This window comes from Ovis canadensis, chromosome 6 (genome assembly GCF_042477335.2).
Source record: "Ovis canadensis isolate MfBH-ARS-UI-01 breed Bighorn chromosome 6, ARS-UI_OviCan_v2, whole genome shotgun sequence".
NCBI lineage: Eukaryota > Metazoa > Chordata > Mammalia > Artiodactyla > Bovidae > Ovis > Ovis canadensis.
The window spans coordinates 53,015,780-53,042,951 of NC_091250.1; the positions used below are offsets into that span (position 1 = coordinate 53,015,780).

A 27,172-nucleotide genomic window follows, 5' to 3' on the forward strand; every position below is an offset into this window, starting at 1 on the left:
TTGCGAAGATTAGGTGAATTTATACATGTAAGGCGGAGAAGGCAATGGCAACCCACTCTAGTACTCTTGCCTGGAAAATCCCATGGACAGAGGAGCCTGGTAGGCTGTGGTCCATGGGGTCGCCAGGAGTCGGACAGGACTGAGCGGCTTCACTTTCACTTTTCACTTTCATACATTGGAGAAGGAAATGGCAACCCACTCCAGTGTTCTTGCTTGGAGAATCCCAGGGACGGGGGAGCCTGGTGGGGTGCCGTCTATAGGGTTGCACAGAGTCGGACACGACTGAAGCGACTTAGCAGCAGCAGCAGCAGCAGCAGCAGCAGCATACATGTAAGGGCATGTGGAACACTGCCTGGCACAGGGTAAATGCTCAAGTGTAAGCATTATACACTCTTATAGCTTATTCATGATAAATGTTTTCATTTGTGATAATTGCATATTTGGAAATCTTTGTCCTAACCAGACAGTGAACTTCTTGAGGATGGCCATTCCATGACCAGGACAGAGGATTCCATAACAAATACTAAGGGAGCATCTGCTAGGTGCCAGGCACAACACCGAGAGAGAGTGCAAGCGATGACACCAGTGAAAAGCCCCACCCTTACAGAGCTTGTATTCCCTGCAGATTCGTTGGAGGAATGAATGAATCTAGCCAGGTACAATCATTTAAGCCACACAGCTAGACTGCTGACAGGGAGTTCCTGATTCTTCATGTAGATCTCTTTTTAACTTTTGCAGACCACCATTTCTCCTCTGGGCTCCAAGGGCCCTTGGAATAGCTTATGCCTACATGAAGCTATCATATTCCCAGCTCAAAATGCTGTTTTCAGTTTTGTGATATTTGACCCCCAAGGATATTTTGGTTTTCCAGAGTTCAAGGTTTAGAAGATGGCAAATTTCTGCCTATTCATTTTTTGTTTGCTCTTTCTATTAATATTTTCTGCTAGCAGGCCTAGAGTCCAGAGACATAAGGAGGAAGATATTTGTGGGTTCAAATTCTGTGTGTTAACTATACATAGTAAGTAACATTATTATATTAGTTAGAATATACAAAACAAAATACTATTTGGGCAGATCCTTCAGGGAGCTATAATCTCATTGGAGAGATACACACACTGAGTCTAAATGACAATAGACAAGAGAATATAATTTAGTATCAGGTCAGTAGTGAAGATTTTCAACATGGGAGGAATGAGAGGAGAAACTACTCAGGCTGGTGTGGGAGGGGCAGGTAGGCAAGCTGAATCATGGGAAGCCTTAGACACATGATATGGAGTACAGACTTTATTCTGTAATTAATAATAATAACATACATCCCCTTTTACAGTATCAGTTATTTAAAACATATCTGAAATATTCTAAGATGATACCCCCGTCCTCTAAAGAATGCAGATTGGAAATGTGTCCACATATACAGAATTCAAACTTAGATGTGTGTTTACTTGAAACTTGAAACACAAATCATTGAAAAAAAAATGTGATTATTTAAAATGTGCAGCAATATTTGTGTAATGTAACTTGGATAGTATTTGATCCATAGCATCTTTAAATCTTACATTCCAGGAATTTCAGTACTAATTTCTATCTTAGTCTTTATAAACCCTTTCCAGCTGTCGAATACGTTTTCTGCTCAAATATTTATTCATTCTTTCCAGCTTACCAGTATTCTCTTTCTGCTTTTACCTTGACATGTTTTGCCCCTTCAGAGCTCCCTAGCTTTTGCTCAAGCAGGCCTTGAGGTTGTAAATTTCTTTTCTCACAGAATTTCTTCCTTTAGTACCCAGTGTAAAACTGTTTTTCTAAGAAGTTATCACTTTTTAAATGAAAGGAAATGCACAACTCATATTTTTCTTCATCTGGTTGCTACGTTCTATTGCCATATTACAAATTTCAGGCATCTATAGGACCTAAAACACTGTGTGGAATAGATAAATAGATAAATTGCCTGAATGCAGTTTGGTTGTATTTCATCTGTGTGGTTGATTCTTCTGGGGACACACTTGTAAAACCTCACCTATTAATGTTAGTGCCACTGAGGACACTCAGAAGCCATCTGAAAGGCAGCTTTCAAAATAGTCTAGCTTAATTTAATACTTAGTATTCTCCACACCTCTGACTTCAGTACTATTAGAATTGCTTGTTTGTTTCCTGTTTTGCTTTAATTTTCCAGTGTGAACCAATGAAACAGACGCAAGCCAAAGTACCATCGGTCCCACAGATTCCACCTTCAGACGGAAATCCAAAAGGAGTCTCTGGCATGTGTGGGGTTGCTTAGCAACTCACCCAAACAAACACATTTCCCTTTCGATTTTTTTCTCAGTCCTTATTTATTCAAGAACATTTTAAAATAAATTTTTATCACGACATCTGAAATCAGTAGAAGAAAATTTGGTGTTTGGGGCTTTATAAGAACTGCCAAGCATACTAAAATGTTTACTTTATTTAATTTCTCACTTTACTGCTCTGTTAATGCAAGGCTGGGATTTGTGGTATTCTTCTTCATGTCTGGAGTTTAGTTTGGATATGTCCCTACCTCTGTGGGGGGTTACCATGGCACCACTGTTGGTTGGCACTGTGATTTTGATGATCTAATCTCTCCCTCTGTTTCTGGCTTTGAATAATGAGATTAAATATCAACCTTACAGATTACTGCAGAGTTTTTGTTGAAGACATAATGAGGGAATGTTAATAGATTCATCAAACACAGACTAGTCATCAGGCACCATGTGGCATTCTGGGGAGGCAAAGATAAGATATGATTCCTGCCTTCAAGGGGATCAAGTCTTCTCAGTCAAGGGTGCCATTTATACTTGACACTAATATAATATTGTAAATCAACAATACCTCAATAAAAATACAAAACAAACATTTAAAATTTTTTTATTTTAGTTTTAATTGGAGGATAATTACAAAATTGTGATGGTTTCTGCCATACATCATCGTGAATCAGCCATAGGTATACATAAGTCCCCTCCCTCTTGAACCTCCCTCCCACCGCCCTCCCCCCCAAAACAAACATCTTTACATCACTCCCAAGTCCTCTTCTAACCTGGTAAAGACTTAAGAATCTAGTCAGGCATCATCTCCTTTCGGAAACTTCTTTAGGCACAACCTTGGCCTTGCTGTTTGAATTTACTTGTCCCTGTACCTTGCAAACCTTTATTACAACATTTACACCTTATATTGAAACTATCTGTTAACACAGTAGTTTTTCCAGGTAGGAACATAATCCCTGGGGAGCAGAGACCCTGTCTCATTTGTAGTTTAGCAGCCTAGCAGCCAGTTCCCTTTCTTATTATAGCAATAATCATATTTTCCTGGGGAGCCACCCTCTCTCCCATTCTGAATCCATGAGCTCCTCAGATGTGGCTGACACTATCACTAAGCTCCTAAGTGGTGGGTGTGGGTCTCAGGCTTGGCCAACCAGAGTATATCATCCCCTTGACACCTGTGAAAGGTATTTAAGAACAGGCATGGGAGATGGTTCTGTCCAATGGAAATTAGGACATCATAATTTTTTTTTTAGCTCTTGGAAAAGAAAAGCTTTTCTTCCCACTAGATTTGGAGTTGTAAGGATGTAAGTCTAGACAAGTTGGCAGCCAAAATGTTTATGCCAGGGGAACAATAGAAGCCAACAATATGTATACATAAAAATATATAATGTGAAGACTGGAAGAATACCAAAATTGAACTGGTGATAATGTTTGGGTGGCCATGCTATTCAAGAACTTTGTAAAATACATTTTTAGAATTTACTATATTCCAGTTTTGTCAGATGCAGATATATATATATATCTTTATCCACAGTCAAAAGATTTTAAATAATATAGGATCAATAATAGAGCTCTTTGGAATACTGTGTGAAGCTTTTCTCTTTACCAGTTTATAAACTTCTTCACTATTACAATTTGGATGTAGTTGTTCAAAAATTTTGAATATAGCTCTGTTTTCACTAGTTCGATTTCCAAAAGGATGTCAGATTTTTTTCCAGAGCCTTTTTATGCCAACACACATGATGTTTACAGCTTTCCCAGGTTTATCAGACTTGCCAGAATATACGCTTTATATCCATCTAGCATAAATTTATATATCATTAGAGTGCAAAAGAAATTGTCCTTGCCCACAACATTTGTAATTAGCTTGCAGGGACAAGCTATACACAGATAAAGCAATTATTCAGTGAGTGCTATATGGAAGGTTTTTGCTGTTGTTGTTGTTTTTATTCTGGTTGCTATTTAAGGGTCTGGAGTCTAGCTCCTAGGGATTCTGATCGATTATGTGTTGGGTGGGTCCTAGGAGGTGGAGAATTACCAGGTTCTCATGACATCTTTTAAGCCCGTGAAAGCTGCCCTGAAATTAGATCTATTCCTGGGCTTTAATAATCAGTACTTTCTTTTTTGATTAATTTTGGTTAGAGTTTTTGTCCCTTGCACTTGAAATAGTACTAGTTAATAGATTTGAATAGAAGTAGATCATACAGACTGGTAAGGGTTGTGGTAATGATATAAGTAAGATGCTATATGAACAATTGATAATCTGAGCTAAGTCGGCTAAGTAGGGCATACAGGATGGCTAGTAGGCTAGACCACTCTGCAAGGGTTAAGACGTTAGAGATTTGAAGGGATGCTGAACCCTACTTTTCTTTTTTAATATCTTTGAAATCTTTGCTCTAATTTCCAAAGGGCCTTTTTAAAATATCTTTCATTCTTACAGTATTTTTAATAGCATCACTTCATAATTTTGCTAAAGTCCAATTTATGACTTTTTTCTATGGATTGTGAAACTTTGATATTATATTCAAAAAATCTTTGCTTCACTGAAGGCCATGAACATTTTCTCCTATATTTTCTTCTAGAAGTTTTATAATTTCACGTTTTACATTTCGTCATATAATCCATTTTGAGATAATTTTTGTATATGATGTGAGGTATGGAGGGTGGGTTTGTTTCTATTTTTCGCATATTGATATCCAATTGTTCCACCACTGTTAGCAAAAAGACTATCCTTTCTCTATTAAATCACCTTTGCACCATTACTGAAAATCAATGGGCTACATATGCGTGAGTTTATTTCTAGGTGATCTGGTCTGTTCCTTTGACTCAGGTGTTTAACCTTTACTAATTCCTTCCTGGTTTGGTTATGGTAGCTACCTTCACATTCTCCCTCACTGGCTATATAAGATCTTTTGAAGTTGTAAATTTTAAGAGTTTAATTTTACTGAATGACACTCTCAGTCCCTACTTTGGTCTAACCCATAAAGGGCTGTTGCTCATCAGTTTATCACAGAGCATTAGTGATCTATGTTGGGTTTCTGTCTAAATGATATTTTGGAATTATTTACAAACTCTTTATGTCAATCACCTTTTTTTAATGAAGCAAGCAATTATTTTTTAATTCATCAATTTTTCAGTAGCCTTTGACTCTTTTTTTGAAAGATAAGAATATTAGCAAATGTATACTCTCCACAAACACTTTTTAAAATGAATAGTAACTTTTATGTAGCCAGTCTATAAACTTTCATTTTTTCCTTAAATAATAAATATAATATCTATTTTTTATATTTAGATATGCTCAGTACTCATTGCCAGTACTTTTAAAATATGAGTTGCCCCTTTTTGGGTTACTTCTCTTGATTTAGTCATTTAGGGATAGATTTTTTTATTAAGTAGTTTCTTTTCTTTCTTACTTTTTTTTGTTTTTAAAAGAAGGACTCATTAATGCTTCTTTGTTCCCAGAATCTGTACAAAATTGAGACTGCTTTTCTGTTGCCATAAACATAAAACAAATGGGCAGGGCACAATATTTTTGGCTCAATCTCTTTTTTTTTTTTCTCTTGTTTTCAGGATTCTGGAAACATTCTTCCACCTTCCTCTGTCATTAAATGTTGCTATGGAGAAGTAGGAGGTCTGATTAAACCCACATTTTTCTCTCTCAACTCAACTTTCATATGAGTTGATTTTTCTGTCCAAAAGTTACCTGTTTAGTGAGTTTTTAAAATAATTCTGCTCCAAGAATTATATATATGGGTTGATCATTCTGCATAACTGTTTTTCTGGAAAATACTGTATAATTTAATCAGTAAATCAAGATTTCCATGTATTTTAGAAAGGCTTTCTACTTTTATACTTTTGAAATATTGTTTCATTTGTTTTGTTCCATTAATCCAGGAATACCAATTATGCATATGTTGAAGCTATTATTTAATTTACATATTATCCTCTTTCCAATGGTTTCTCCTTTTATCATTTTCTGGTTTTGTTTTCAATAGGATTTTTACATATCCTGTCCCTCATCTCCACCTTTCATATTTTTGTAGTTTTAAATGCTACTTAGCTATTTATTTTAAATCTTTAATTCTCTTCATGAATTATGCCAGCTCACTTTTCATTTCTGCATGGCCATATATTTTATTTGGTCTTTTTCATTCCTTTTTTTTTTTAAGTTAATATTATTTTTAAAGGATTTCTGTTCCTGGACCTCATGGAGCAACAAAAGCATATTTACCCACTTCCCTGAAATAAGTAACCAATTAAAACTTATGAAAAATGGTTTCAAACACTGAACAATAGACAGTGATGAATAGTAATCCTTGAAAGAAAAACAAACAACATGATTCCTACGGTTTCCCCAGTAATTCTCTAACTCATGATTCCAGGCTACAGTACAGTCTTCCTTAGTTGAAAAGGCAGAGTAAGTTGAGAATTTGGGGAAGCCAAGGTTTATGGAAGTCACAGACAGAGTACTAGAGAGGCGAGAGCTGCACAAAGAGCTCCAGAGATGTCCAGGGTGTTGCCTTTGAGTCTTCAAAGCACTTGAAGAATCTGCCTGAGGCAAAAGGAAGAATTACCAGGACTTCCCTGGTAGTCCAATGGTTAAGACTCCATGCTTTCAATGCAGGGGATGCAGGTTTGATCCCCTGTCAGAGAACTAACATCCCACGTGCCACGTGGCCAAAAACATAAATTTAAAAATAAATAAAAATCTGGGGCTTCCCTTGTAGCTTAGTTGGTAGAGAATCTGCCTATAATGCAGGAGACTGGGTTCGATTCCTGGGTTGGGAAGATCCCCTGGAGAAGGACATGGCAACCCACTCCAATATTCTTGCTTGGAGAATCCCATGGACTGTAGCCTGCCAGGCTTCTCTATCCATGGGGTTGCAAGAGTTGGACATGACTTAGCAACTAAACTACCAGCAGGTAGAAAAATTCTCAGTGCTTTCATGGAATGGGGAATTTTTTAAATTCTTCAAACGTCCAGAGTAGAGAAACTTTGTAATACACAGGTGTTGAGTAGAAACCTCAGAAGGGTCATGCCTCAGTAATGGGGCTGGATTCATCGTCGTTCAGTCGCTCAGTCCTGTCTGACTCTTTGCAACCCCATGGACTGCAGCACACCAGTCTTTCCTGTCTTTCTCCATCTCCCAGAACTTGCCCCAACTCATTAACCTACAAACTCATTAGCCTAGAACATCTAGTCAAAACAGTCTGTTGAGTATGTCATCTGTTTTCTAAGTGAATCTAAGTGATACATTAATTTTTTTTTACTACTGTTATGTTCTTTCCCTGCGATGGGACCCCACTCCAGTACTCTTGCCTGAAAAATCCCATGGACAGAGGAGGCTGGTAGGCTGCAGTCCATGGGGTTGCGAAGAGTTGGACACGACTGAGCGACTTCACTTTAATTTTCACTTTCGTGCATTGGAGAAAGAAATGGCAACCCACTCCAGTGTTCTTGCTTGGAGAATCCCAGGGACAGAAGAGTGTGGTGGGCTGCCATCTATGGGGCTGCACAGAGTCGGACACGACTGAAGCGACCTAGCAGCAGCAGCAGAAACAACTTTGTATTTTTTGTCAGTGTAGTTTCACAAAAAGTTGAGAAGAAAATAGAGTTCCCATCTAACCCTTGCCTCCACATTTGCCTAACTTTCCCAATTATAAACATACTGATCAGAATGATGCATGAAGTACAATTAATGAACCTATATTTGCACAATATTATCACTCAAAATCTAGAGTTTATATTAGGGTTCACTTTTGGTGTTGTACATTATATGGTTTTGGGCAAGTGTATAATGACATATGGACTTCCGTTGTAGCTCAGCTGGTAAAGAATCCACCTGCAATGCAGGAGACCCTGATTCAATTCCTGGTCAGGAAGACCCCCTGGAGAAAGGATAGGCTACCCACTCCAGTATTCTTGGGCTTCCCTGGTGGCTCAGACAGTAAATAATCTGCCTGCAATAAAGGAGACCTGGGGTCAATCCCTGGGTTGGGAAGATCCCCTGGAGAGGGCATGACAACCCACTCTAATGTTCTTGCCTGGAGAATCCCCGTGGACAGAGGAGCCTGGTGGGCTACAGTCCATGAGGTTGCAAAGAGTCAGACACGATTTAGTGACTAAGCACAGCATAGCACAACACATAATGACATGTATTATATCCCTATTTTAGCATATATGGAATAGTTTATCTGCTGTAAAAATCTTCGGAGTGGTGCCTGTTCATCCCTCCATGAGGGATGATCTTTTTACTGTGTCCATAGTTTGGTCTTTTTCAGAATGTCATCTAGTTAAGAGTCATACACTTTTCAGATTGGCTTCTTCCACTTAGTACTATGCATTAAATTTTTCTCTGTGTCTTTTAATGGCTTTAATGTCTCATTCCTTTTCAGTGCTGAAAAAATACAGTTTATTTAGCCATTCACTTACTGAATGATATTTTGGTTGTTTCCAAGTTTTGGCAAATATGAATAAAGTTGCTATAAACATCCATGTGCAGGTTTTTGTGGTTATGTTTTCAATTCATTTGGGTAAATACCAAAGAGTGCTATTGCTGTATCCTGGGGTAATAACTGGGCCTTCCCAGGTGGCGCAGTGGTAAAAGAATCCATCTGCCAACGCAGGAGATGAGGATTTGATCTCTGGGTCGGGAAGATACCCTGGAGTAGGAAATGGCCACCCATTCCAATATTCTTCCCTGAAAAATCCCAATGGACAGAGGATCTTGGTGGGCTGCAGTCCATGAGGTTGCAAAGAACTGGACATTACTGAGCACAAACGCAGGTAGTATGTTTAGTTTTGTAAGAGACTACCAAACTGTTTTCCAAGGTAGCTGTACCATTTTGCATTCTTGTCAACAGTGATCCTTGCCAGCATATGATGTCATCTGTGTTCTGGATTTTGACCATTCTAATAGGTGTGTGGTGGTATCTCATTGTTTTAACTTGTATTTCCCTGATGGTGTTGGAGAAGACTCTTGAGAGTTTCTTGGATAGCAAGGAGATCAAACCAGTCAATCCTAAAGGAAATCAGTCCTGAATATTCATCGGAAGGACTGATGCTGAAGCTGAAGCTCCAACACTTTGGCCACCTGATGCGAAGAACTGACTCCTTGGGAAAGACCCTGATTCTAGGAAAGATTGAAGGCAGGAGGAGAAGGGAAAAACAGAGGATGAGATAATGGGTAGACTCACCAACTCAACGGACATAAGTTTGAGCAAGCTCCGGGAGTTGGTGATGGGCAGGGAAGCCTGGCATGCTGCAGTCCATGGGGTCACAAGGAGTTGGACATAACTGAGTGACTGAACTGAATTCATGACATATGATATGGAATTTTTTATATGCTTATTTGGTAAGATATCTGCTAAGGTCTTTGGACCATATTTTAATTGTGTTGTTTGTTTTCTTATTGTTGAGTCTCAAGAGTTCTTTTTATATTTTGGATAACAGTCTTATGTCAAATTTGTCTTTTAAAAATATTTTCTCCTGGTCTATATCTTGTCTTCTTGTTCTTTTAACTTTATCATTTGCAGAGCAGAACTTCTAAGTTTTAATAAAGTCCAGCTTACAAATCCTTTCTTTCATGGATCACACCTTTGGTATCTTATCTAAAAAGTCATTACCATACCCAAGGTCATCTAGGTTTTCCTATTATTATGTTTTAAGCAATTATTTACTGTAATTATAATAGTTTTTATTATGTAACATTTTGTCTTCCTGTTACTTGGTGTGTAATGGTTCATAATAGTTTTATTTTGATTAGACCTTTAATAATACAGAATAAACTTATAGCTGCATTGCATGCTATTTGCTTTTTAACTCTACTTATTTGACAGTAATGTTGCAAGCATTTTTTAAAAATGAATCTGTTTATAAGGAAAACACATAAAACAAAGAGAAACAAAAATGATGTAGCATTTTTTATAATTATTACTTTTTTCTCCTTATATTGATCTCTCTTTGAACTAGGAGCTTCATCTATTAACATTTTTTTTCAGCATTATTGTGATTTGATTTAATTAAAAGTTGTATATAATTAGGTTGTATGATGTGATTTTTTTAAAGTTGTAGAATATGATGATTTAATATACCTGTTTATTGTGAAATTATTACTATAATCAAGTTAATTAGCAAACCCATTAGCTCACATAGTTACTTTGTGGGTAGGTGTGTGTGTCATGGTGAGAATACTAAAGATCTACTCTTAGCAAATTTCAACTAAATACAGTATTATTAATTATAATCACCTTGCTGTGCATCAAATTTCCAGAACTTATTCACCTTGTGATTGAAAGTTTGTACCATTGACCAACATCTCATTTCTGTCAGACCCCAGCCCTGGCAGTGGCTGGTTCTGTGAGTCTGGATTTTTTGATTCCGTGAATAGGTGAGATTGTACAGTACGTGTCTTTCTGGGTCTTGTCTTATTTCACTCAGCATAACGTCTTCTAGGTTCATCTGCATGCATGCATGCGTGTTCAGGCGCTTCAGTCATGTCTGACGTTTTGCAACCCTGGCGACTATAGCCCACCAGGCTCCTCTGTCCATGGGATTCTCCAGGCAAGAATACTGGAGTGGGGTGCCGTGCCCTCCTCCAGCTAGGTTCATCTATATTGTTCCAAACAGCAGGATTGCCTTGTTTTTTTTAATGACTGAATTATATTCCACTATATATGTACATACCCTTTTTTCTTTATCCATTCGTCTGTCAAAAGACATGTTGTATCCATATCTTGGCAATTGTGAATAATGCTGCTGTGAAAATGGAAATGCAGATATCCCTTCGAGATCCTGATCCCATTTCCTTTTGATATGTATCCAGAAGTGGGATCGTTAGTTCATACAGCTTATTAGTTCATTCTATTTTGAACTTTTTAGGAACCTCCTTTTTTTTTCCCTTAAGGGCTGTACCAATTTACATTTCCACCAGCACTATAATACACTGTATGATGTATTTTGAGTTAATTTTTGTGTTTGATATAAGGATCTTATTTCATTCTTTTGCATGTGGACTTCCAGCTTTCTTAGCATCATTTTCTGAAGAGATTATCCTTTTCCTATTGAGTATTCTTGGTGCCTTTGTCAAAGATTAGTTGACCATATATTTATTTCTCAGCTCCTAATTCTGTTCCATTGGTCTGTGTGTATTTTTATGCCAGTACCATAAAATAGTTTGAAATCAGGAAATGATGCCTCCAGCTTTGCTTTTCTTTCTCAAGATTGCTTTAGAGGTTTTCCTAGATCTACCCCTAAATATTTGATTGTAATTCTCTTAAGAATAAAGCCTGAACCACTTTCAAAATGTAATGCGATGATCACACCTAAGAAAATTATTAATAATTCCACAAATCACCTAACATACTGTGTATATTCAAATTGCCATAATTGTTCCTCAAATGTGCTTTGTAGCTTTATTTCTGTTTTAATCCAAGAGTCAATCTAAATTCTTGTTTTGCCCTTGGCTATGCCTGTTTGAACTTTTAAACTAGCATCCTTTCTCATCTTCTTCCTCCTTTTTCTCTCATCACATTGACTTTTTTTTGGGGGGGTAAGATCGAACAATTTTAGAAGATAAGAATATGCTCAGGATGCTCAGTTAATTTGAAAGTCAGAAAAGCAATGAATCATCTTTTATTATCATATGCCCTGTGCTTATACTAAAACATGCTTTGTTGTTTGTCTGAAATTCAAATATAAATGAGTGTCCTGTATTTTATCTGGCAACTCTACTTTTTGGAAAGTTGAGGCCTGTTGTATAACTGAGCAGTTCAGTTTCTAGATTTTTTCTGTTTTCTTCTGATTTGAATCAGTTAAACAGTTTTTGAAAAAATTTTTTCATATGTGATGGTATATCTTCTTATTGGATCACATTAGAAGGCCTGGTGGGCTGCAGTCCATGAGGTCGCTAAGAGTTGGACACGACTGAGCGACTTCACTTTCACTTTTCACTTTCATGCATTGGAGAAGGAAATGGCAACCCACTCCAGTGTTCTTGCCTGGAGAATCCCAGGGATGGCGGAGCCTGGTGGGCTGCCGTCTATGGAGTCGCACAGAGTCGGACACGACTGAATCAACTTAGCAGCAGCAGCGGCAGAAGACACATATTTAGCAGTTCCATTAGTGAAGCTGTCTGATTACTGGATGAAGAGAGTGAGTAGTAAATCTTTCTAGTTAAAAGCATCTTCTTCCTTTGGAATTAGTGATTAGTGGAGTAATGTTCTGAGACCAGTCGAATTTCCTGTTCCCAATAACCTTCTCTGCAAGGATTTTTGCCATTCATTAGTGATCATTTCCTGAATCAATATTACACTGTGGGTTGCAAAATGAGTTTGTAATTTTCTCTTTCCTCTACATTTATTATTATTAACTGGCATTCATCTACAAAGAAGACCTTTCTTTCATGCTCTCTTACAGTCTCACTATATACTAATGGAATTAAGAAATTCAATTTGTCATAATCTATTACTTCCATTATTCTTTTTATTCTCAAATTACTCCAGTTTTGGCCAATAGAAGTCTCCTTGAAGTCTGCTCTTTGGTCCCTTGTATATGATTTCATTATGTCTTTGAATGATTCCTTGCTTTTATCATCAAAGCAATTTTCCAGGCCTATTTTTAACTCATTTTGCTTAAGAACAGGAATAAACCTTTCCTCCTCCCAATGGCCTGTGACAGCTCTCAGTTGACTGCTGTCCTTCTGAGTCCATTGCCTCTGCTCTGCTTTGTAATAACGGAGTTGGACCTTGTGAGCATGTTTCCTTTGCCAGCTGGCACGATGGCAGGCTTCGTCAGCAGAGGGCACTGGAAGGACACCGCAGGAACGGGCTGCTCGTGCTTGTGTAGGTCCTCTCTTTTTGCTCCAAGGAAGAGTTGCCGTAATGTGATTGCAGAATGTTCAGTGCAGCTCACCCTCCAGCTGGTTTTGCTGTCATGCTGGCAGGCAGTTCCTACTCAGTCCCCTGCTCAGTCGTGGCCCACAGTTTCCTGTGCAGACCTGGACACTCCAGGGGGAAGTGCCCTGTTTGACAACTTCAGCCCACCAGCTATGGACCAGGTCTGGCCCAGGGTAACGCCACAAACTGCTCCGTCATCCGCTGCGCTGCAGCTACTCTCTCTTTAATGAAGTCTGAATCTCAGCCTTGGGGAGAGGGCCCCTCTTTCCAAATTGTTCCTTGAGTACTCTTAATCCTAGGGTGGACTTCCCAGGTGGTGCAGTGTAAACAAGTCTGCTTGCCAATGCAGGAGACACAAGACACATGAGTTCAATCCCTGGGTCGGAAAGATGCCCTGGAGGAGGAAATAGCAACTCACTCCAGTATTCTTTTTTTAAAATTTTAATTAAAAATGTTTTTAAATTAGAAGATAATTACTTTACAATATTGTAATGGTTTTTGCCATACATCAACATGAATCGGCATTAAGTATACATATATACCTTCCTTCTTGAACTCTTCCCACCCTTGAACCTTGAACCCCTCTTCTTGACCCCTTCCACCTCCCTCCCCATCCACCCCTCTGTGTTGTCACAGAGCACTGGCTTTTTGTTCACTGCATCATACATTGTTCCACTGGCTGTTTATTTTGTATATGATAATGTATATGTTTCAGTGCTATTCTCCCAAATCATGCCACCTTCTTCTCCTACAGTGCCCCAAATGTCTGTCTCCTTTGCTGCCATGCAAGTAGGATTGTCAGTACTATCTTTCTAGATTCCATATATATGCATTAATATATGACATTTGTCTTTCTCTTTCTGACTTACTTCACTCTGTATAATATAACAGTTCATCCACTTCATTAGAACTGACTCAGATGTGTTCCTTTTTATAGCTCCAGTATATTCTTCCTGGAAAATTCCGTCTACCGAGGAGCCTATCAGGCTGCAGTCTGTGGGGTTGCAAAGAGTCAGATATGACTGAGTAAGCAGGCCATCCTATGGTATTGTTAAGGTGATTTTTTTTTTTAATGTCCTCTGGTTCATCCCCAGCTTCTTGTTAATAAGTCTTTATATTAAATTTTCCCTCTTAAAATAACTGATGTGTTCCTTGTCTGCTCACTGAATCTTAACCGATACAGTGCAGAGGATGGTCTTTAATGGTACCACCATTCAAAACTGCAGTTTCAGGATTAACTTGGTCATGTCCTTGGATTTGAGTATAGTGCTAAACCACTTACCAATGGGAAATGAGTTCTTGTCTTCTTTGGTATACCATAACAATTAATAAAGATATTACCTACAGTTTATTGTGATGAACTGACAATTAAAGCAAGTATATTGGGAGTCCAATATATTTGACTAATGATGACAACAAGGATGGTGGTGTCTTGGTCTGTTTGGGCTACTATGGACTGGTGCCTTACAAATACCAACAGTTATGGAGGCTGGAAAGTACATCAAAGCATCAGTAGATTTGGTGTAGCTTGCTTTTTGGTTCATTCTACCTATTTATTTCAGTCAAGAAGCAACAGTTAGAATCAGACATGGAACAACAGAATGGTTCCAAATTGGGAAAAGAGTACGTCAAGGCTGTATATTGTCACACTGCTTATTTAACTTCTATGCAGAATACGTTATGCGAAGCACAAGATGGAATCAAGATTGCCAGGAGAAATATCAATAACCTCAGATATGCAGATGACACCACCCTTATGGCAGAAAGCGAAGAGGAACTAAAGAGCCTCTTGATGAAGGTGAAAAAGCAGAATGAAAAAAACTGGCTTAAAACTCAACATTCAAAAAATGAAGGTCATTGCATCTGGTCCCATCACTTCATGGCAAATAGATGGGGAAACAATGGAAACAGTGACAGACTTTATCTCCTTATGTTCCAACACAACTGCAGATGGTGACGGCAGCTATGAAATTAAAAGACGCTTGCTCCTTGGAAGAAAAGCTATGACAAACTAGACAGCATATTAAAAAGCAGAGACATTACTTTGCCAACAAAGGTCCATCTAGTCAAAGCTGTGGTTTTCCCAGTAGTCATGTATGGATGTGAGAGTTGGACCATAAAGAAGGCTGAGTGCTAAAGAATTGATCCTTTTGAATTGTGGTGTTGGAGAAGACTCTTGAGAGTCCCTTGGACAGCAAGGATATCAAACCAGTTAATCCTGAAGGAAATCAGTCCTGAATATTCACTGGAAGGAGCTGAAGCTCCCATACTTTGGCCACCTGATACAAAGAGCTGACACTAGAAAAGACCCTGATCCTGGGAAAGATTGAAGGCAGGAGAAGGGGATGACAGAGGACAGATGGTTGGATGGCATCGCTGACTCAATGGACATGAGTCTGAGCAAGCTCCAGGAGATGGTGATGGACGGGGAAGCCTGGCATGCTGCAGTCCATGGGGTTGCAAAGAGTTAACCATAACTGAGCAACTGAACAACAACAAATGTATTTATTTGCTGATACCACAGTGTTTTTATTAGGGAGGCTTTATGGTCTTAATATTTGTTAGGGGTAGTTCTCGCTTACTGCTTTTATTTTTCAGGATTTTCCTTCATATTGTTGTATGTTTACTTTTCCATATGGATTATAGAATTAGCTTGCATAGCTTCAGGGAAAAAATGACTTTTCTTTTATTTGGAATCACATTGCATTTATGTTATGAAGGGAGTATTGATATGTTAATGATGGATTTTCCTGTGTGAGAATAAACAGAGCCTTTCTATTTGTTTCAGGCCTCTTTTTTTTTAGTTTACAGGAGTGTTTCACAGTTTTCCAAAATAGTTTTAGCACATTTTCTGTTAAGTATTTTATCTTTCTTTGTTTCTATATTAATAACATTGTATCTTTTAAATGATCACTTAGTGTTTTTTGTAAATATGCTTTCAGCTGAATTTTATATCATGCTTCCTTACAGAACTTGTTAGTTGTTATTTTTAGTACTTATTCTGTGTTTTCTAGGTATAGTATTAGTTTACATAAAAACATAATTTATTTCTCACTTCTTATGCCTCTAAATGCTTATGATTGCTAGCTTATATCTCCAAAGCTATGTTATATAATAGCAGAGAGAAAGGAGAAGCTTACTTGGTCCTTGTTCCTAATGGAAATACCTGTAATCCTTCTCCATTAATAATGATGCTAGTATTCAGACGGAGATCTAATCATATGACATCTTTCAATCTAGATTTAATGAGATGATCCATTATAGGAATGAATTTGCTAATACTGAAGCATCATTTCCTGGAAATAAATCCCCCTGATTATGATGCATTCTTTAAACTTGATTTCAGATTGTGTTTGCTGGCATTTTATTTAGGATTTTCCCATTGCCAGTCACAAGTGAGACTGATTTATGGTTGTGTGTGTGTGTATGTGTTTGCAATCATTACCAGGTTTGTGTCAAAGTAATACTTGTTTTATAAAGGTCATTTGAGAGTTTTCCTTTTCTACTACAATTTAAATGGTATTGGGATTATCTAGTCTTTGAAGTTTTGATAAAATTCCACTGTAAAATCATTTGGGCCTAGTTTTTATGGATAGTTCTTTGATAACTTTTTCTTTTTCCACTATAGAAAATTTCCATTTGTGTTTTCTATGATTAGCAAAGTCAATTTTGGTAAATTGTATTTTCCTAGGAAATAATCCAATTCACTTATATTTTCTGTTTGACTTGTGCAAAGTGAGTCACTTTTGATTTATAAAATTTTGTCATGTCCTTGGTTGTCTCCTTGTTTTTATTTCTTATTTGTGTTTTCTCCCTTTCTTCCTTTATTGGGTCAGCTAGTGGTTTATCTGTTGTGCTGATTTGTTTTTTTAACAAAGAATCAGCATTTTGTTTGATTAGTTTCTATTGCTTTTCTGTTCTCTACCTCATTACTTTTTTTTAAACTTTATTTTTTCCTTCCTTATGCTTTCTTTTCCTTTGTTGTTCTTTTCTAATTTTTAAGATGGGAACTCAATGTATTTATATATTTATTTTCATTCTTTTATTTTGTTGTTGCTGCAAGAATTTAAGGCTATGGATTTTCTGTGATCACCAGTTTAACTGTACTCTATTGAGTTTACATTTCATTACAACACTTTTAAAGAAATTCTGCAATTAAAAATTTTCCACTTTATCCCAAGAGTTGTTTAATAATTAAAAATTTTCCAATGGGGTTTCTAGTTTTAGGAAGAGCAGAGGAGCTAAGCATGAAATAAAGGAACGTGCTCCAGGTTTCCAGAACTTTTAGTTTTGAATGAAGTTGAAAATTTTGAGTATTAGCTGAGACTGCATTTAGGTTTTTTCCAATAAAAAAAGGACTATTTGTTCAATATCTACAGATGATCAGAATAGCTATGGGAAGTACCAAGTTGTCATCCAAGGGCAAGGAACCAATATTGAGAGAATCAATGGAGAATGACAAGAAACAGTGAAATTGATTTGTTGTTGCATCTAGGCACTCATTAGCTTTTCTTTTTTTAAAAAAAGATTTATTTACTTTTTTGGCTGCTGGGTCTTTGTTGTTGCATGCCGGCCATCTCTGGTTGTGGGGAGTGGGGCTATTCTTGGTTGCAGTGCAGGAGCTGCTTCTTGTGGCGGCTTCTCTTGTTGTGGAGCGCGGGCTCTAGGCATGTGGGCTCAGTAGTTGTGGTGCTCAGGCGGCATGTGGGATCTTCCTGGATCAGGGATTGAACCCATGTCCCCTGTATTGGCAGGAGGATTCTTAACTATTAAGCCATTAGGGAAGCCCTTATTAACTTTTGTATCAGCTTTGTGAAAATTAGAAAAAGGCTGCTTTCATCGGGTGGAAGTGACCCAGGGACCCTTGCATGGTTGGAGCATTCCTGATTGAATATCAACCCCTGCTTGACTCTTCTTTCCTCGACAGGAACTTTAGCTCAGTCAGAGTCTGTATAATTGACCCAGCAGGTCTTAGATTGCTCTGTATTATGTCCAGCATGCTAATGTAATTAAAATGATTACATTTATAATTGCTAGGCAACTGTAGGAAACCAAATAAGAAACACAACTGATACCACCAGACTCTCATTACATTCAAGATAAAAGATTTATTCACAACAGAAAAAATAATCACAACAAAATATATACTAATTTAAAAAACAAAAGATCATAGTGACGTGAAATTTTATATTCCTTCTTAAAAGTGTGTAACAGTATTTTGTTTGCTTCTACATGAATTTCTATTCATAAAAGGGTAGCAAACATTAAAATGCTGTGATGGTTTGCATTTTTTATGTGGAAAGAACATAGACTAAACCCTGAAGCTTTTAGTTTATAAGGGTGTTACCATGAAGCCACACACTAAACTAATGATCAAAAACATGATCTGTTTCCAGATCTACACACATATACATTCACCAACTAAGCTGAGAAATACGCATTTCATATTGTCTCCCACCCTGCTTTAACATATCCTTTTCTTTTTACTAAAAGCAAAGTAAGAACTTGTATTTTCTCCTTTCAGTTGACCTCAGAAGAGACACTATCTAATTCATGAGAAATGCGGATTTTCAGGCGCTTGTCTTCTTCACTCTTATGATCTAGGTCTAGCTTGTCTTCAAGGCTATGGAATTCTTGGCTGAGTTTGGAATTTTCCTGACTCTCGATCCGATTGGAATGCTTGCTCTCCTGCTTGGCCTTTGGCGTGAGTTCTTTGGGAAGCTCGTCACTGTTGGTTTCTTCGCTGTGGTCAGTCAGCTGACTCGTCTTCTTAGGTGCGTCATGCATCTCCTCACTCTCTATGTGTGATGTGAAGTCCTCCTCTGTGGCATCTGGACTCTGAATCACAGCACAAACAGGAGAAGAATTCAGTGAACAGCTAGGGAGGGAAGCACTGTATTCTCTAATGCCTTCTAACTTCCACACCGAAGTATTCTATAAAAATGTCTAAATCTGGCTGAGGCAAAAAAGGAAAATACTAGCATGTTACCTTTTAAAAAACCAAGTTCTTTCATTATGTCATCTCCTTTAGTTTAATAAGTACATGAATTATGTATGTGAGGAAATCTATGAGGTAGGTCTCATTATCTGTTTTACATAAAGAGAAAATGGATCGAAAGTTAAAAGTAAGGTCAATAGTAAGATGGCAAGGCTATATGCCATATCCAGATCCTTTGACTATAAAGTCAGTGTGATTTGCAACTCTCCAGTTCTTAGGTGTTTAACTTCAAGATATGACCACTATATTGTGAAAATAATGACTCTTTTCCAAAGTCTTTTTCAATTAAAAAAGTGAATACAATAAGTGCTTTATAAGCAGGATTTGGAAAAATTGCATTGTGATTGAGAGACAAAATTAAGGAGAAATTATGTGGACTTGAATGCAAAAACCAAGTGGGAAAGGTTTTGTATTCAGTGATCATAAAGTAATAATACTTGCTGAATGAATACATAAGTGAGCACACAGACTCTAGTTTCCTAGAATTGGGCTCTAATCATAACCATCTGATGTGTCTATTCAAGACTTACCTCAACGTTAGATCGGCGGAACTTCTTAGATTTTGACTTCAGTCCATAAGCCACACTATCACCTCGGCCATCATTTGTGCTTTCCGTAGGGAAAGGTGGAGTGAAAACTGCGATTGTTGGAATGTCAGTGGGAAAATCAGCTTCATCAGATTCATCAGAATGGTGAGACTCGTTGGAATGGTCAGAGTCATCAGGGTTAGCATCGTCGGAGTCATCAGTGTTGACTTCCTGGCTGTTTTCATCATCATCATCTAGATCGTCTGTTTGCTCAGGGCTTTCATTGGACTTACTCGGGAGGGTCTAGAAATCAAGATGGCCAGAAAAATGGGTGTCAGGGTTTTTATTGCCCCTTAGTCTTTACACTGCATTAGCATTTTACTATCTTTATTTAGTTTTAGAATCTTTGTGTTCACAACAAAGCACTTAATGGCTTTTAAATGCTAAAATGAGCTTATTCCAATTTCCCCTTTAACACAAGGGTAAATGGAATCCTATTCTAAGGCATTTTTCTTGCTTTCTCATAAAAACTATTTTCATCGATATTTTCAAGCCAAATGTATGAGTTATAATACTTGTATCAATGATACTGTTTTTCCTTGTTCATATTAAACACTAATTTCCAAATTCAATAATCCAATAAATACATATACATAATTGTGAGGTTACCTTTTCTATTTGAAATGAAAATTCTCAGGGGATCAGAGAATCCATGTATTAATGCACACCCCCAAAACGAAAATCACCTCCCTATTAGCCTGGATAATCAAAAGGTGACTCTCTTATCCATGTGTAGAAACTATAGCTCAGTTAACCAGTTAATGTCTATTACACTTCTGATTTGCAAATATCCTGGGTCATTTATCTAACTTCTTTTATAGATTCTCAGTATCTTCAAATAGAATCTTAAGCAAATTTAACTTATCCCTTTGCTCAGCAAATATATGAATAGTCCCAATAAAAACTAGTTCCTGGAGGATTTGCTAACGGAGTTTTGCCAGAATTTGAACCTGGGCAATGTCATTAGGAGAAAGAGTGCCTTCCTGAGTCTAAGGCACAGCAGACATCAGAATCAAAGTGAAAACTCACATTTTGTTTGTTGTCATCAGTTTCCTCAGAGGACACAGAATTCTGAAGAAGAAAAGACAAATCAGTGTACATCATACAACTTAACTTTTTATTCAAAAGTTAGCTTTTTCCATCCAAAGCAGGTCTTATTTTTCTAGCCTCTTTGGTGGAAGGATTAAGCGGGCAGACAACCTGACAGATCGATTGGTGTCCTAAGCTCACTTTTACAAACAGGCAGGAAAGTGGAGTGAAGTTGCTCAGTCGTGTCCGACTCTTTGCGACCCCGTGGACTGTAGCCTACCAGGCTCCTCAGTCCATGGCAATTTTCCAGGCAAGAGTACTAGAGTGGGTTGCCATTTCCTTCTCCAGGGAATCTTCCCGACCCAGGGACTGAACCCGGGTCTCCCAGTTTGCAGGCAGATGCTTTACTGTCTGAGCCACCAGGAAGCCATTGCAAGCGGATTCTTTACCAACTGAGCTATCAGGGAAGCGTGACAGGCAGGAAAGATCCATTTAACCAGCTCAAATGGCCTGCTTGGTGGCTATTTTTTGGAGTGGTTGTTCTTTAATTGTGAGAATTTTAATATTTAGACTTAATTAAATTGAAAAATACCTGGGGTTCTAGGAAAGTCTGCTTCTGAGATGGGTCAGGCTTGAGCCATGTGGCTACAGCATCTGGGTATTTGTTGTTAAGCTACAAAAGAGAGTTGCATATTTGTCATTATTATTATTATCTTTTAAAGAAACAAGGGTCTCTAAGTGATAAGCTGAAATAACAACTATTCTTCCCCAGTCTTGACAGATAAGCATAATATGCATTATTTAGTCAATTAGAACCTTAGTGATGTTTTTCATAATTATTCTTTCTGATAGATTCATTTAACAGACTTTTACATAGCACTTACTGTAAGCCAGGCATACTTTCAAAGTAACTTATAAATACTAATTCATTTAATCCTGAGATGAGTATCATCATCATCATCATCATTATTATTATTCCTTCAGCCTCTGTCCACGGAATTCTCCAGGCAAGCATACTGGAGTAGATAGCCATTCCTTTCTCCAGGGGATCTTCCTGACTGATCCAGGGATCAAGCCCGAGTCTCCTGCACTGCAGGCAGACTCTTTAGCATCTGAGCCACCAGATGGGAAGCCCACAATAAAGTTAAGTGATAATAAGTAGCAGAGCCAGGGTTTAACTCCAATGGCTCCTCACACTGATGATACACTGCCTTCCTGTTCTATGTCTGATAGCTGAAATTCCTCAGATGAAACACAACTAAAGCAGAACTGCCCTTAATTAGCACTGGTCTTCCTTTTTTCCTTCCTCTATGTAAGAAGAAACTCTCTCAGGCTGTGCTGTGGTGAATGGTATCCTCTAGCCATGAAACACATGGCTATTTAAGTTAATAAAGAAAACTATCTTCTCTGGCACTAGCTACATTGTGAGTGTCCAACAGCCGCATGTGTTTATGGCTACCTGTGGACAGTGCAGAAATCTAATATCAACACCATTGCATAAAAGTTCTCTTGTTGTAAGCTGCCAAAGACATGAATGGAATGATCTTTCACTCAGCCAAATTATTTATCTGGGAAATAGCAATAAGATGCTAGTGCAGAGGAGTGGAAATTGCTCTAAATAAGTGTCATCTGGTGGGCTGCATGGCCCAGGGCAATCACTTCACATCTCTGTCACTGAGAAGAGTTACCCTAGGGGTTTCAAGAATTCTTTCACAGGCAAGGAGGGGAAGAAAGGAAGGAAACTAGTCACTAGCACTTTGGGTTTCCCCATGTCTGGCTCTAACCAGAGCAGTTTCATATTGGACTTCTATGAAGGTTTTCGCTGAAAGAAGGGTTTTCTTTAACTAAAAAATGTGAAAACTATTGCTGTAGATGAGTTCAAAGGTTCCCTGTTTTTTTCTTTAAAATATGTATTTATATAAATATATATATAATATTTACAGAAATGTTATAATTGATATATAATTAATATATTTTCCTGATGATATATGTAATCATTCTTTATCAGTATTCATAAGATAAATTTATAATTTTTAAAAAGTAATATGAAGAACATACAGATAAGAAAAACAAACTAAAATTGTTCAGTAATCATATCACTCATAGATAACAAGTGTTTTCATCTTCAGGGGTGTCTCTTTCTAGACTTTCCATACTTCCTACTAGCTCTACATTTCTAGGATTCTAGAAGATTCTCATCTCCACTTATCTCTTAGTTAACATTTAACCACCGCCATAGCTTCATGTGCCCTATTTTATTCTATTAAAAAGGCACTAATTCTTGCCTCAAAGAGTGTGACCTCTATTTTCTCTGGAAATGTTAATTTTCTGGCTTATTATTATGATTTCAATACTTGTGTTCTTAGATCAGTTGGAAAACAGACACACTTACACATGCCTATTTGCATATCTAAACACCCACTGCAGTACTTCTCCTAACATCTTCATTGAGCAATCTAACTGCAGTGACCTCAGACAGCTCTGTATTGGCCTTTATTCTGTTTATCTGGAATTGAACCCTGTGTGCCTTTTTGTTCAAGCTCCTTGGGACAATACCCGTTTGTTGTTTGGCTGGCACGCTTTCACCTATTGTGGAGGGACAGGTACATCTATGGTGCTGGGTGGAATAATTATGAAGAGTTTGATTTGGTCTTATGTTTGGTTAGAAAAATCTAAAGTCATCTGATAAGCACAATAGATACAAACAGCATAAATATACTTTTTTTAAGATAATGGGTTTCTTAGCAAATATCTTCAGAGATACTGTGAATATAAAGTCACACAACTTCACAGAACTCATTTTATAGAAATGATCGACCTAAAGCATCATTTTATTGTATTAAGAAATCTAGTATAGTTTTAAGAGACTGTATTAATTAAAAGCAATGCTATGCTTGGTACTGCACTAGAACCCTAGCAGGCACCCAATAAATACTTTTCAGTTATTTTATTTGTGCAAATAAGTAAAATTGTCATATGTTTGTAGTACATCTTGCAGCAGTTGCATAAATAACTATATAATAAACCGAAAAGATGCTTACCTGCTTTTCCTCAGAGCTGCCAGAACTGGTCGGTTTAACCTTTGAAATAGAAAGGTGAAGAAAGATTACAGTGTGAACGTGTTCCTAGCAACATTGAAACACACAATTCATTTATTTTAAGGGCTTTTTTTTAAAAAAAAGATTCAGTTGTACTCACTGGAAGGGCGGAGGCAATGCCCAAGAGGCAGAAGCAAATCACTGCAATTCTCATGGTCATGATTTTTTTCTGCAAAATATTTTGTAAGAAATATTTTATCTTTTCTAAGGTGAAAACAGTGATACTTTTTTTGAGGCTACCACATTACAAAATCATCACAAATAAATATGTATTTTGTGTGGAAATACTCGACTAATTTCTTTTAAATATTATGATCTTTTGAGTTAATATTTGTACTGCCACCTCTATTTTCCATCTCTCACTATTAGGCAAGGGAGAGAAGAATTTTACAAGTCTATATTTATTCGACTTTAACATTTAGAGTTTCAGAGATTACACCATTACTTCCTGATATCTCCAGCTATCTAAACCTAAAAACAGATCAGCAGTAATTGAATTAAAATAATAAAGCAAGAATGAGAATATTTACATTTCAGAGAAGAAAAACACGAAGAGAGAAAATAAATATAAGAAAGAGAAACTTGCTGTCTCCATTTTCCAATGTGCATTTCAAATGTGATTTTCAATTATTTAAAAGGTATTACTTAGGTGAAATGAAGCTGTCTCTAAAGTTAGTAATTCAAGGTATTCTAGAAGTTTGAAATGAAAACGAAAACACTGAAGTCAACAGCTTTTCTATTTGTAAGTCTAAACAGTATCATATAGATATTTGGGTGAAATTTTAATAGCTAAATACAAAGGGATAAATCAAATCATTAAAAATTAGCATTAAAATCAGCTTATATGAATACTAAAAAGCATTTTCCTTTTAAAATGCTTGGTCATCTATCCATTTAAAATGATGTATATACAATCATCCCAAAGGGGCATAGAATTTTTCTTTTATTTCCTGACTGAAAAAAAGTAGTCTCAGTTCTTTTGAGGACTCCATGGAAATATTTTTAAGTTTTATATTCTACTGTCTTTCAAAATAACCAGCCACCTTTCCTGCAGGACATCAGCCCTGGATCTGGCATGCATATTCAAAAGACAAGAACAACTCAAGTCTGATTAACAGCGTTTACCATTGTACTCGTTTCCTTACAAACTGACCTTCCCAGTGAAATGAGGCAGCGCACAGGGAGGACAGAAGTCAAGTAGCAAACTGCAGGCTTACCTTGGTCTGCAGCAGCAGAGAAGAGTCCAGTCCCCTGTGATGCTGATGCAGTGCTCAGTGCTGCCCTCCTGGCCTGCTCTCCCTGCTGCTGACAACCAGGATCTCCCAGAATTTAAAGGCTGCTCCAGATGCTCTCCACCTACACAGGGGGCGGAGAGATGTGTCATGAGGCATTTGCCACTACCCAGCCCACTTGCTCCCACACTTCCCCCTCTGGTTTTGTGGTCACAGAACAAACATATGCACACACACGCGTGCACACGCACACAAACACCCACTACCCTGCAGTTAAAACATTACTTACGTACAATATCATTAACTATCTTTTTCGTTCATAGCACTGACTCTCAGCATCCTGGAAGGGCATCTAGAGGGCCCATGAAAACGTAGGGGGAGGGAAAAGAGTTTATTTCTGAGTTAGAAGAAGATATTATCTAAATCAGTCCTAGATAAAATTAAACACAATAGTCTTGTTTCTTTTGGTTTAAATAATAGATTAATGTGATATATGCAACGGAATTATACTTATTTAAGAGGTACCAGGCTATTGTTCAGATACATAAAAAGAGTTCCGATACCCACAAAGAGTTCAGATGCCCTTCCTCCATTTTTACTTAAGCTTCATTTTGAGTTTCAAGCGTGCAGCAGCTTGTCATTTAGACAAACAGCATTAGAAACATTAAAATCCCCAGTCACGTTCATTAAATTGTATTCACAATGACTTTCAAGGACATGGATATTTGTTGCATGGTTTGAATTATTTGGAGTTGATGGATCTGATAACTGCTATATAAAATTAAAAAATGGTAATTTATTCTCAGTGTGGCAGAAGTAAAGCAGTTTATGACCGAAAGCAGGGTTACTGCTTGAAAGTGCTGTTTCAGGAGCCATCATGTGGCTTTGAATTCTACTCTGCACAAATTAGCTGTGTGACCTTGGGCAAATCATTTAGCATATCTATACTTGTTTCTTCCTCTGTCAAATGCAGAGTTCGTGGGGTTTTTGGGAGATTTAAGTGAATTAGAATGCGTAAAAGTAAAAATACCTCCCACATATTTGCAAATACCCTGCATATTTTAACCATATTTAATTGTATGTTAAGAGTTATTAAGATTTTTAGGAGAAGAAGGTAGTCCTGATTTGTATCAACTCTAAATGGAATGGTTTATTGTAATGAGATCGGATGTAAGATTTTTATACTGTATGTCAACAGGATAATTTGCACGCCTCTGAAGGACTGGCTTACATTTCTTAATTGTCATTTTCTAATTTTTCTCTCAGGATATACAAAATTGGTTACTGAATATGAAAATAAAAATTCTATATTAAAAAAACTGTGCCGGGCATTTAAAAGTTGTTTGAAAGAAAATTATGGATGAAGGTTGAATATTGGAACAGAAATTAGGAGCAGCAGAGCTCTCAGTTCATTTTAAACATTTAATATTGTTTCAAGATTACTTAACCTATTCATCTACCTTTCTCAGCTGTGAAATGAGGATTGCACTATTCATTTATCTCACACTTCCATTGTAAGAATGATGTAAAAAGTGAGAGTAAAGATAAATGGCCCTATTTATTATAAATGGCCCTATGTAAGATGTCAGTTCCTATTTACCAAAATTGCTTTTTAGAAAACTTTTATTTGGCAGCACCAGGTCCTAGGTGCATGTAGGATCTCTTGGTTGTGGCATGTGGGATCTAATTTTCTCATCAGGGATCAAACCCTGGCCCCCTGCATTGGGAGTGTGGAGCCAGGGCACCAGAGAAGTCCCCCCAATTTTCCTTTTAATATAAATATTAATTAAATAATGTTGTGATTATTTAATAAAAAATACTTTTTTAAAAATCAAAATTTAATTGATTAAATCCATAGGTTTGTAGGTATTTGGTGGCAGGCTGAGGGTGGGGAGCAGGTGGAATATGTCTCTTTTAAATTGGATGCATTTCAAATAAATTGATGTTTTTGACTTGTGGGTTCTAAGCACACATTTTAACAACTCAAATGGCAGCTATCTCTATAAAATATAAAAATATAGGTTATAAAGTTGCAAAAACAGATTTCTTATTTCTGCTC

At 37.3% G+C, this 27,172-nt stretch overlaps 1 protein-coding gene across 3 annotated transcripts; it reads right to left on the reverse strand.

Annotated features, from left to right (window-relative positions):
• Positions 1-18,252: 18,252 nt before the first annotated feature.
• Positions 18,253-25,770, reverse strand: SPP1 (secreted phosphoprotein 1). 3 transcript variants are annotated; one of them, XM_069592993.1, is made up of 9 exons: positions 25,681-25,767; positions 25,407-25,465; positions 25,099-25,237; positions 23,982-24,050; positions 23,825-23,863; positions 21,376-21,456; positions 20,784-20,825; positions 19,698-19,997; positions 18,253-19,007 (listed from the first exon to the last, which is right to left on the reverse strand). In XM_069592993.1, the coding sequence occupies exons 4-9, from the start codon at positions 24,039-24,041 to the stop codon at positions 18,690-18,692; spliced, it is 840 nt and encodes a 279-aa protein (XP_069449094.1). In that variant the 5' UTR covers positions 24,042-24,050; positions 25,099-25,237; positions 25,407-25,465; positions 25,681-25,767; the 3' UTR covers positions 18,253-18,689. The 3 variants fall into 3 exon arrangements, with proteins under 3 accessions (XP_069449094.1, XP_069449095.1, XP_069449093.1); XM_069592994.1 differs by having other exon boundaries at positions 25,403-25,770; XM_069592992.1 differs by having other exon boundaries at positions 25,407-25,767.
• Positions 25,771-27,172: the final 1,402 nt, after the last annotated feature.